The sequence below is a fragment of the Suillus subalutaceus genome, assembly GCF_016647625.1.
Source record: "Suillus subalutaceus strain FC151 chromosome Unknown DFJ58scaffold_58, whole genome shotgun sequence".
Classification (NCBI taxonomy): Eukaryota; Fungi; Basidiomycota; class Agaricomycetes; order Boletales; family Suillaceae; genus Suillus; species Suillus subalutaceus.
The window spans coordinates 69,644-81,155 of record NW_024540307.1 but is presented as its reverse complement, the minus strand read 5'-3'; the positions used below and the strand labels follow the sequence as shown (position 1 = coordinate 81,155).

Here is an 11,512-nt window from a genome sequence, read left to right as displayed (position 1 = left end):
TCGCATCGCTCCGACTCGTCTGTCGCTGTCGGTGAAGAGGTGTTTAGTTTCGGTGAGAGAATTTATATATTTCTATACTGCAGCAAATAAAGGAAACTGTGAAGATGCGGTGTCCTGTGGGCTGTCCTAGGGTTAGTGTACAAGGTAAGAAAGGTAAGTATAGTACCATATACGAATAACTGAAGCAACTATCAAACAGAGTGCCGGGGATGGAGTGAATCCCTGCAAACGCAAACAACAACAAACATCGGCATCGGCAAGTAAACTGGCCTGATGGATGTCCGGACAACTTTGACTTCCATTTGATCAAGTACTGCCAGTGCTAGTGATCAGGCGTCCATTGCAGAGCAGTCTCCATGCTTTGCCATGGTGCTGGTACCTGTGCAAATATGAGGCATTTACTATCAGCGAATTCTTCCTCGATGCTACCCTCAAAATTTTGAAGTACGCACGTTGTTGCTCGCCTCGCATTCAGGATCGTCATGACCTGAGAAACTATTAGCGTTAAGTTTTGACTCAGTCACTGGGAGTGTCGAGGGCATGCACGATGTACGTAACGCCTACACCATCATGAGGCCAATCGCGCAACGTTACATGATATAGTTTGGCTATGAGATGCCATTGCCACGACTAATGTGAGTCGCAATCATGACTTTTTCACGATACTACCATCCGCGTTAAAGAGGCGAAACGATTTAGTGACTTGAGCTGCCGGGCGCAATGGAATGCTTACTAGTCGCGACTGGCGCAGTCCTATTAGAATGCTCTATATCAACTCAAGCGCTCATCTGCCACGCCTACAGACCTCGGTTTGATTATGTTCAGTGATCCCCGTTCGCACGATGCAAACAACCGGGAAAGGAGTCGACTTTCAACAGGCAGCGATATCAGTACCAGTTGTTCCTAACACGTGATATCCTCGTGCTTGGAACGATACGGCATCGCGATTCGCCAGCGTGAGGGGGCATTGCTTCATAGCGACAGGGGTTATCAGATCGGTTCTCATTGCCGATGCCAACCTTGGACATGAGGTGAAAGCGCCAGGGTCGTTTCCGCTCCGCATGTGATCCCGTCGTTGGATATTTCCGATATACTCAGTGACGCATGGGCAATCCGACATACTAGCTGCTTGAATACCTACGAGTGAATACCTCGCCGCCGCCATAGTATCTACGTGGACTGGTCCATGGTCCTGACCTGATTAAGCTTTTTTTAGAGTTCAGGGTAGTTTCCATAAGAAGTTGGGATATCTCAAGCACAATCACCGTGCGATTTCCGGACTTGCTTGCTGTGTGCGATAATAGTGCGGATATCGAACAAACAATGTGCATGTAAGCACTGCAAAGGAGGTACGGAGAGATAATAATAAAAGAGGGGAGTATTTATTTATAGAATATCGTAATCGGAGACTGAAAATGTGAAATTGTTTATGGTGGATTAGTTTGTATTCGAATTCTTGTGTTCGTTCGTCGTCGTTATGGATGATGGTGAGCGAGAGCACGTACAGAACTGGTTGCTCGCTGAGGACAACACGCGCATCGTTCTACTCACTGTCTCTCTTTCGCCCTCGCTGTTGCTTCCCATCCTTCTCTGGCGGGCAAAGCACGTAGAAAACATTCCCGAGAACGACCACGGACCTGATTCACAGCAAGCTCGTTCTGCTCAATCCATCATCACCGCCGCTCTCTCTACTTTTCATATCGCCAGTAACACTCCTGGTGAGTGTGATATGACCGAACCAGAACAACCGAACACTCCTGAAGCATCATCTACATCTGTCGACATGGAGCAGAAAGCTTCTCGGTCCAAGGAGCGACGCAGAAGAGGAAAAGTTCCACATAAGGAACTTCTCAAGGGCGGGAAGAAGGCAAAGTCCACACCCAGGACCACACAGCCTAAAAATTCCGTTTACCGAGACAACAGCGGTAGCGAATCTCCTCTGTTCGAGTCAGAGTTCAAGTTGACCACAAGTAACGATAATATCGCGCCAGTCGCGCCATCCACTTCTCGTCTACTTCCACCTACTCCAGATCCTCCTGAAGAGAATCCGGTATCCCATTCGAGGGCAGAATCACCGCCAGCGGTTGAACCCCACGAGGACCGCCTGCTACCTGCTTGCATGTCAGCATCCAGTTCTGAGCCAGCATCCGTTTCGCGTCACGTCACGTCCAATAAACCCGCCATGCGTACTTCACGCTCTGAACATACGCACCCGCATGGCACCCGCTGACAACATCCAACCTGCTGGCAGCCCCTGTCACGACGATCCCGCCCCCTCCATGCTAGAAACCATCTTCCCCAACCACCTCCACAGAAGATCATGAAAGTCATGAACGTGCATCCTCATCCACTTCCTACCCTCAATCTCGTTCTATGCCACTCCGCGTATCTACATCTACCCACGCGTTGGATATGGACGAACAATCACAGGCACACAGGGCAGGCGCTCACACCAAGCCTCCACGATTAACGTCCAAGCACCGTGGAGCTGACAAGTCCAATGGGAGTCGCGTAATTTCAGCGTCTATCTCGCACAACACCCTCTTGGCATCATCATCATCTGCCTCTCACTGTGCTTCTCCCGCACGAATTACGCTATCCACCTCTGCATCCGCATCCAGTTCCCCCGTTACACCCCAATCTGGGATCGAGTATTGAACCACCACCATCTCCCTCCGGCTCTTCCTTTCAACGTCCTCCTTCGCCAACACTTCCACATGTCACATTTCCTACTTTGAACCCTCTTCAGGCGTCTCCTAATGATCACACACATACCCACTCGAGCACAATCGAAAGTCCTATTATGAACGGAAAGAAAGTCCCGAGTCCGCAATACCAACTGCTTCGCGAGGCTCGACGCCTCCACTAGGAGTATCTATTCATACTGTTCATATAGGCTCGCATGCTGGCCCATTAAGTGCTCAAACCCAGCTCGCGTCCATGCGTGGTGCACTTGAGGCTGCGAGGCTACGAGAAGAGAAAACTCGTGCGGACGCTGAACGTGTGGAGAAGGAAAATGAAGAGTTAAAGTGGCGATGGAATGAGGATACGATGGCTTGGAGGAGGAGAGAAGGCGAAGTGAGTATTTACTCTTCACTGAGCCTCCCATTATGCGGTGGTCTTCGTTATTATCGTTTCACTAACATATTCCTCAGCTACAAGCCCAAGTCCATCATCTCATGCAGCAGCTTCAGGCAGCATACTCTGTCCTTACAACCTTGCAATCCCAGGCACAGGCCCAAGCTCAGGCCCAATCTCCCTCATCGTCTTACTCCTCTCCCTCATCGCCATCCCCACGCCTGCAACCACACAGCCCCAATATCTCTCACAATGGCCTTCCCCCAAATTTCAGTCACAATCCACCCGCACACGTCCAAGCACTCCTTGCATCATCCTACCACCTACCCCCGGCTTTACAGGTACTTATGGAGGTGCAGGGATGTCGCCTTTATTCTCCAGTCTGAGAATGACTATGAGTCCGGGAAGCAGCGTGAGGGAACGGCGGTGGCAAAGGCCAATATACCCCTGATACGACTTCCTCGGCCGGGTCATCGCCATCACGTGGGAGGGCGGCGACGGCGCGATTCGGCATCTTCGTCTGCTCAGAGAATAATAGTGAAGACATGAGCATCAGCGAAGCAGAGGAAGACCAAGAGGACATATGGCAGAATAGTATACTGGCCGATGCGATTCTGAAGCGCCCTGAAAGCTTGCGTGTGTCCAGCCGAGGAAGTCTTCGATCTGATGGACGCATGAGCGCTATGGGAGCGGGACAAGTGGGAAAGAGGACGCAGGACGTGTGCCTAGCAGGATGAGCGAGAGATCAGATGCTTCTGCAAGCGGAGGCAGCTACGGGGTGCTGAGTATGTCGAGTTTGTCATCGGGTAAGAGCGAAGATGAGACGGGTGGCGTCATCGCAGACGGCGATTCTACTCTGGCAGAAGTGACCCGAGGTACTAAAGCTGGCGGCGAGGGAAACGTCGGATCCCGACGTACCTGCGCAAGACAGCTCGTTCTGGGTCCCAACTCCAGCTCCTTCGAACGGCATTCAATAACCACCAGAGGTTGGGTGTTGACTCATAGCGTAATGTATCCTCCCTCTGCACCCCTACGTTTTCTTCCACCACTTTCGTTACTTTTATACGATACGATCGATCCATGGGGACTTGGAATTTGGATGTCGAGTTTGTATAATTGTATATCTTCAGATTATTGTCATAATACAAGTATCATGATTGAGCCTTCGGTTGCGTCTGAAACTGCTTGGGGTCGGCTTGCGTCGACGCTTGAACTGCCAGTGGACGGACTCCTCTTTCAAAAACTTCAAAGCTTCAGACACTACTATGGACGACCCCACGCATACCACATATGAATTTCCCCATTCTACTCCCTCGGCTTCCTAGGAACACAGGGAAAATATAGATGGTTACAAGCCAGGTGGATATCACCCGGTAAACTTAGGCGACACATTTCCTTCGCGGGAGATACCGAGTTCTCCACAAGCTCGGAGTGGGATCAATGTCAACGGTCTGGCTCGCCAAGGATGCGTAGAAAGCGAGCTCTAACGTACCCTTGTAACCTGTTGATTGATTCAAGCTTGGGATATCCTCACACGGGGTGACGCTGAAAATAGTCATTGCCGATCTTTCAAGTAACAACGGAGAATCTGCAATCTTAGAATGGCTGAGCACTAGACCTCGTGATCATCCTGGTGCCAAACATATTGTTCAAGTAACATGATTCCTTTCAGATACAGGGTCCCAACGGAATGCACCAAGTGCTCGTGATGGACGTACTTGGATCATTATACTCGCTTATTCCCCCAAGATGGCTTTCATCAACAATGGTTGAGTGTATGCCATCAGGTTATGCGGGACTAGCATACCTTCACCAGGAAACAGTAGTGCATGGGTCGTTAAGCGGATGGCAGTGGTTCTCCAAGATTGTTGACTGCCATGGATGAGTCCAGATATACATTTTGGGAACTTCGGTTTCAAGATACCCAGTATCAACCAATACACAGAGATTGAAATGTATCGACTCATACGGGAGCCGAAATTGATTCCTGTGATACCACACTATCACTGGGTACCAAGCAATTCTCTTCCAAAGTACCTTGTGGCGGTACCGGAGACTGCGCACTTTATGCCTAAAGTGTTCGCGGAGATCCTAAGAGACAAGCTGACGGTGCAGATTATAGATTTTGGTAATGGTCTGTCACCCTTTCTAGGGTATTATAACGGTCAACTGACCCTTGTGAATACTAGCATTTCGATTACAGGATGGAAGACCTCTGAAGCGTCCAGGCACGTGCCACGTACCATCCGTCCCCCTGAGTTGACGTTCTACGAGCTATCCGGCGGTCAAGTCAAGATGAGTAGGGCTTGCCCAGCGACGTTTGGTCGATGGCCTGCATGGTAAAGTCTCTTCCCTCCGACTGACGTAGAATGACATTATGTTTGCGCTATAGATATGGGAGATAGGGTTTTCAGATGTGATGCTCGCAAAAGCAGCGACGACGACAACAGGCTTATCTATGAAACGATGAAACTCGTTGGCCCATTGCCGGAGCGGTGGAAACCGTACTGGGATTCGAAGTGTTTCGAAGACTGGTACAGTTACGTTGTGGTTGTCGATTGCATCACTGACAGGTATTTTTAGGCAACCTCACGATTGACCCTGACGCAACATGCCAGCCACGATATGTTCTCGTCTAATTTTTGTCACTACGTTCATACAGTGGAAACGTCAGTGTCTTGCAAGTCCGCATGTCAAAAACACCCAGTTTTAAAGAAGTCACCTTTGCCGGAATCTTGATTCGTGTAAAAATTTGACTGTCCAATGGGTGAGTTTGCAGTCCGTGATTTTCAGTCCTGAGAGGTGACGAAAATGTATTTGCTGAGTGTCTACTACAGGAAGAAGTGTCTGTTGCACTGTGCAGTTGGGAGTGATGTGTAGAATTCTGTTGTGTTATATATATTTGCTAGCTACCAAATACGTCCATTCCTGGACCCCCGCCTTGTGCGGAGTTGTCCAAAGTGTGGGAATTGTCGCGAAATCAATAGTTTGCTGATGTGTTCAGCAGATATAGGATTTCCATTCGACTTTGCAACATGTTCAAGGTACGCAAGAACTGTCGTTTGAAGAGAATATTTCGAGACTGCAATCAAGGAGGGGAAGCCAGGTCCACGTTATTCTCCAAGCGGACCACCTTGGATTTAGGGACGAAAACACGATGCTCATCAACCCAACTCAAGACCTTTTTAAAGTTTTCTGCATTGATAGGAATGTTGAAGTTAGGAAAAGGATCTTTGACTTCCCTCCACCCAGTCGTAAGTGAGCATCGTCACGTCGCTGCGACACATAATGTTCTGCCTGAGCATTTCGATGCAATGGTCTGAAACCAATCAGCTCGCCAAAGTGATTACCACAACGGAATCAAAATCCGTTTTCTGTTGGACTACGCACTGCCGAACAACAGCGTTTTTCTTTTCATCGGAACGCACGGAGCAACTTCGCCCTGACTGAAGTGGTTACTGCAACATAATCAAAATCTGTCTCTTGGACTGTACCAGTGCAGGTTCAAAACCTGCCAATGAGTTTTTTTTTCCATCCGAACACGCCTTGAAGATTCTCTGATGGACAGTTCCTCAGAGGCTCATCTCAACTTCGCCCTGACCAAAGTGGTTACTTGCAACGGAATCGAAATCTGTCTCTTGGGCTGACACTACCAGTACAGGTTCAAAACCTGCCGACGAGGTTTTTTCTATCTGAATACGCCTCGAAGATTCATTGATGGACAGTTCCTCAGAGTTTCATCTCAACTTTGCCTTGGCCAAAGTGTTACTATCACAGAATCGAAATCTGTCTCTTGGACTGTACCAGTGCAGGTTCAAAACCTGCTGACGAGGTTTTTTTCTCTCAGAACACACCCTGAAGATTTACTGATGGACGTTTCGTCGGAGGTTCATTTCAACTACGCCTGGCCAAAGTGGTTCCTACAACAGAATCGAAATCTGTTTGTGTCGGACTTGTGCAAGCTCGAAACGTGCCGACGACAAGGTTTTTTCTATCGGAACATACTTGGACATTCACTCATGGATGGATTCCTCGGAGGCTCATCTTAACTGGTCTTGACAAAGTGGTTACCACAGCAGAATCAAAATCTGTTTCTCTTGCAGTCGGTTCGAAACCTGCTGACAACATTTTTGCAGTGTATAGATCCTTAGAGCTCCGTCTTAACTAGGCCCCGTCATTACGCCGAAACCTCCTTTTTATGTGATAGTCTGTCCATGAAATAGAATTCACCTTCACGCCTCGTGCGGATTGTCTGAGAAACATCCATAGATTTCCCTTATGCAGCCAAGGCCGTCGGAACGAAACTTCTTTCACCTCCTCCACATGTGTTATGTCGAGCTCCCCATCCCAGTAAGAGCGGTAATTAAAGATGCCAAATTCTGCGCATTTACAGGAGGTTTACCCCCGCAATCATAAGCGGATCCTAGAACCGAACTTCGAGATTGCAATTGTTGTTATCAAAATAGGCCTTCATTGGATATACCGCAGCAAGAGTTTCTGAAATAGGATGCTGATAACGACTCGAAAGAGTTAACTGTATGCTGCCAGGGCCGCTATCGTGACCACCTGACGTCAGTTGACGCTGACTTTTTTTAGCCCTGGAACGCGTACCGATGGTAGAAAGGACCTGAAAGATTTCATGCGTAGTTTAGTTGGCACTAGTGGGACGGCACGGATCACTCCTCATGGATACCAGTCAAAAATCAGGAAGAACCAGAAGATAACAAATGCCCAAAAGTCCTGCGGTCCATAGTACAGAGTGTTATGCAAGCAGGAACTTTAAGTATATGAGAAAAACAATTCACGGCAGCCAGACTTTGAATGTCCTGTCTGACGAGACATTAATAAGGATGTCAAAGAAATCCTCAGACTTTTGCTGGTCATATGGTCCTCGTCCACCATACCTACCACTGCGTCTGTCCCGGAGGCGGCGGTCCAAGGCCACGGCGCCAATGCGAGTGAAATAGCGACAAGCTGATCTCTAGAGTTTTTGGCCTCGGCGAGGAGCGCGACTGCGAGAGGTCTCCAAGAGGTTCGTCTCTTGTTTCTTTCTCCGTCGGCGCTGATGTTGTCGATGCACTGAGTTATCGCGCGCCACGATGAGTATACTGGGTGTTCTCCACGGCAGTCTCTCGGCAAGTCAGCCGGCTGCTCGTGTTTCACTCTCCGCGACAGGAAACAGCACACCAACCTTGCTTGACAGTTTATTCCACTGCATTCCAGATCATAATCTGGAAGGGGTGGGTACCCCCCCGCCCCTGAAGTCACTCGTGGAATATTCATTTCACTTTGATGTGTATTTTTGGCAGTTGATGCGGCTTGCACCAGCTTGCAACCGCGACAATCCCCGAGCCGGTGTATCGGAGTTCAAATTGCCAAATTGCGAATGTGAATTACGTACGAAGAGAGGCCCCTGTTGCCGCTAGGCTATGTAGACCATGTGCGGCATTAATAATTAGTCTAATGATGACATGAGTCAATGTTTCCTCCGCGAGTCCCATATCCATCATCCATACTTGCAAGCTTGAGGCCCAGGGTGTCAACTTGTCCGTTACAGGCTACCGCAGATGTCCGCACGTGAGTTACAATCTATCTGCTATATTTAATTTTGTCTAACCTTCGCTACTCTTCCTGAATCCAAAAATGCTTGGATTGAATATTGAGGTATTTCATTCTTGAAGCCTCTGAAGGCCGTGCAGCATGGATGAGTCTAGTCTAAGCAGAGCTGTGGCTTTGTCCCATGGTCTGTCCTGATGCCCGAGCCCCCCAAGCCAGGCCCCACACCACTAGTCTTTCTTATCACTTTCTCGCGTGAGAGGACCTGCTCTATGCACTGAGCCGATTCGAAGATGCATTGATAAGACTTCGGGCTTGACGGTCTTGCCTCGTTTGGTTTAATATTGTGTGTGCTAAGTGATTTTTCAAGAGACTAACGGCTGATTAACTTGAATACTACCGTTCACTTGGAAACAATCCCTTGCAAAAGTTATGAGTGGATAAGGCTTCAGCCAATTTAGGTGACCTGAGTCATGAGTGGACCTACGAAAAGGTATAAAGCCCTCTTGAATATTTCAACATAATGCATTGATGAAGTACTAATCATACCTCTCAACTCAAACATGAAGCTTTCTCTTGTCTTCAGCACGCTCGCATCCCTGGTGGTTCTTGCTACGGCATACCCCACGCAAGGAGCCACTGGCGTCGCAAAACGCTCCAGTGAGTATTCATAACTCATCGCCATGCGGAGGTTGATAAGCGTAACTTGCTGCTAGATGTAGAGAAGCGCGAGGATCTTAACTTCCAATACTACGAGAGGGGTGAGGAGAAGCGCGAGGATCTTGACTCCGAAGCCTTGAAATACCGTGACATTTACAAGAGGGGTGAGGAGAAGCGCGAGGATCCTGACTCCGAACCCTTGAAATACCTTGACATTTACAAGAGGGGACGAGAAGCGCTAGGATCTTGACTCCGAAACCTTCAAATACATTTACTAGTACAAGAGGGGTGAGCGCGAGGAGCTTGACTCCGATACCATCCATTACGCATCATACTACTAGGTCTGGCATCGCTGCAGCCTCGCCCACAAGTCACTTCTCTGTACAAATACATATTTGTCTGATTGCTTGGTTTCCAATACTTTCATGCCCGTGCAATATAATCCCAGTTGCCTGACTTTTTTGACTCAAGTACAGACCCAGCGTTCTTGCTTCTAAGCTACCATCTGGTGACATTAGTGGTAGTCAGAGTGGACGATTTTGAGGTGATTTGGCCTGCGATTCAGAAAACGATTTGGACGCTGAGAATCGGATTTGATGTCGAATCGTGCTGAATCGTCGAAGCGCCTCTGGAGGCGCTTCACGCGATTCTGAATCGGATTTTAGCTGTACCCCTCTTATTTTACATTACAAATGTCTAATTAAATAGACTTATTCCGCAAGCAGGCGTCCGACAGGCATCTCCATTGACTTGGAAAGCTCAAAAAAGCACAACCATGATCAATAATGTCAAGTGCGTGAAATATATCAGAAAACAGATACTTAAAACATATGTATAACTCACCTTAGGAACTGTCAGTTTTAGTATACACACCTATTTACGAATCCAACCAGAATCGCGTTGAGAATCCGTTCTCGCTGCGGGGTGTTCAAAGTGGATGGCGATTTTCATGCGATTTTCGAATTTTGAATCGTCTCGTAATTATGAGGGACCCCTTTGGACAAAAATAAAAACTGTACTTTGCGCTGGAAAAACTGAGAAATGAGAGAAAAAACCTTGCACTATCTGAAAAAAGTCACACTTTAAAAAAAAAAGTAACGCTTCAAAAAAAGTCACGCTACTTAAAAAAATGTCACACTGAGAAAAGATCACACTCAAGAAAAAGCAACAATGCCCGCTGCCTCTTGAGATCTCGAGACCTAAGGCCTAGGTCTTCGAAGTTCTAGTAGTAGCTGCTGATAATGATCTACCATGATGACTATCGTAGCGGTGACAAGCCGGCAGTCCCCGACTCTGCCTGCCTTTTTCTCTTCTCTTTCTCACGCCAAGTTGTCATTCAACATGTTCTTCTTGTCCGAGTCCATGATCCTCCAGCACTCTGATGGCTCTAATATTTGCTCTGTATGTGTTCATTCTTTCGCCTATGTGTCACTCAAGGTGACGTACAGCTGTCCCAGCACTGACAACCATGTTCTGCTGGCACAAATCAAAATGTGGCCACAATGTCACTCTGCGCCTTCCCAAACTCATTATTAAACCCCATTATGTACAGTACGCCCCCGTCTACCAATCCAATTCACAAACCTGCACGCACCTCCATCTATCTGCTTCTGTTCACTCGATTCTGAATACAACCCTGCTCCATCACATTTCACGCCTACTAGTACATTGACCTTACCTTTCACTTGATCAACTTCAGGCTCATCTAACTATAATGTTTCATCCCCTGCTTCTAGAATCACTCCTATCACTTCTACTCCATCCTCGTCATTACCTTCATCTTCTGCTCACACTGCTAACATGTACCTCACAAGCGCACCTCCAACCTCCACCTCTACGCTCGCACAAGCACACCTCCACCTCCACCTCTTCGCTCGCACAAGCACACATGACTGCGCAACCTCAGACTCTCACCACGACGGTCCCAAGCACATCAAGACCAAGTTCACGCTCGTGAATACAGGCGCGTTTGTTTACTCACGAGTATTTTTATGCACTTTTCTCATTCAAGTTTGCATACGACGTTAATGTTGTTGATGTTCTGCATGTTTGTTCACAGGTACACATTCCAGGACCCTCCCTTCGCCAAAACTCACCTAACTGTGCCCTCAAAGTGTATTAGCTGCAGGTAAACCCTTCGCGGGTGCAGGTACAGGTCCCAGCTCATTGGGTGCGGATATGGCCTCCGGTACCTGTTTAACCGTGCTGATCCCTACCT

The 11,512-nt window shown here is 48.1% G+C and overlaps 3 protein-coding genes across 3 annotated transcripts; all 3 read left to right on the top strand.

The window, feature by feature from the left end:
* Positions 1-1,441: 1,441 nt before the first annotated feature.
* On the top strand, positions 1,442-2,635 carry DFJ58DRAFT_399298 (uncharacterized protein). Its single transcript, XM_041380210.1, has one exon. It carries the CDS (start codon positions 1,478-1,480, stop codon positions 2,228-2,230), a length of 753 nt encoding a protein of 250 aa, XP_041243528.1. The 5' UTR covers positions 1,442-1,477; the 3' UTR covers positions 2,231-2,635.
* A 305-nt stretch (positions 2,636-2,940) lies between these two features.
* Positions 2,941-5,834, top strand: DFJ58DRAFT_841746 (uncharacterized protein; the record flags this gene model as incomplete). Its single annotated transcript, XM_041392745.1, is given in 10 exon segments — positions 2,941-3,078; positions 3,156-3,419; positions 3,460-3,615; positions 3,758-4,084; positions 4,404-4,547; positions 4,597-4,731; positions 4,751-4,853; positions 4,970-5,377; positions 5,471-5,651; positions 5,741-5,834. 10 exon segments carry the CDS (start codon positions 2,941-2,943, stop codon positions 5,832-5,834), a joined length of 1,950 nt encoding a protein of 649 aa, XP_041243527.1.
* A 3,363-nt stretch (positions 5,835-9,197) lies between these two features.
* On the top strand, positions 9,198-9,544 carry DFJ58DRAFT_728348 (uncharacterized protein; the record flags this gene model as incomplete). Its single annotated transcript, XM_041385583.1, has 2 exons — positions 9,198-9,294; positions 9,351-9,544. The coding sequence occupies 2 exons, from the start codon at positions 9,198-9,200 to the stop codon at positions 9,542-9,544; spliced, it is 291 nt and encodes a 96-aa protein (XP_041243526.1).
* Between the last annotated feature and the right edge of the window lie 1,968 nt (positions 9,545-11,512).

Bases quoted from the DNA above. Each gene is read 5' to 3' on its own strand.
- DFJ58DRAFT_399298 (XM_041380210.1), top strand. From the start codon at position 1,478: ATGGATGATGGTGAGCGAGAGCACGTACAGAACTGGTTGCTCGCTGAG.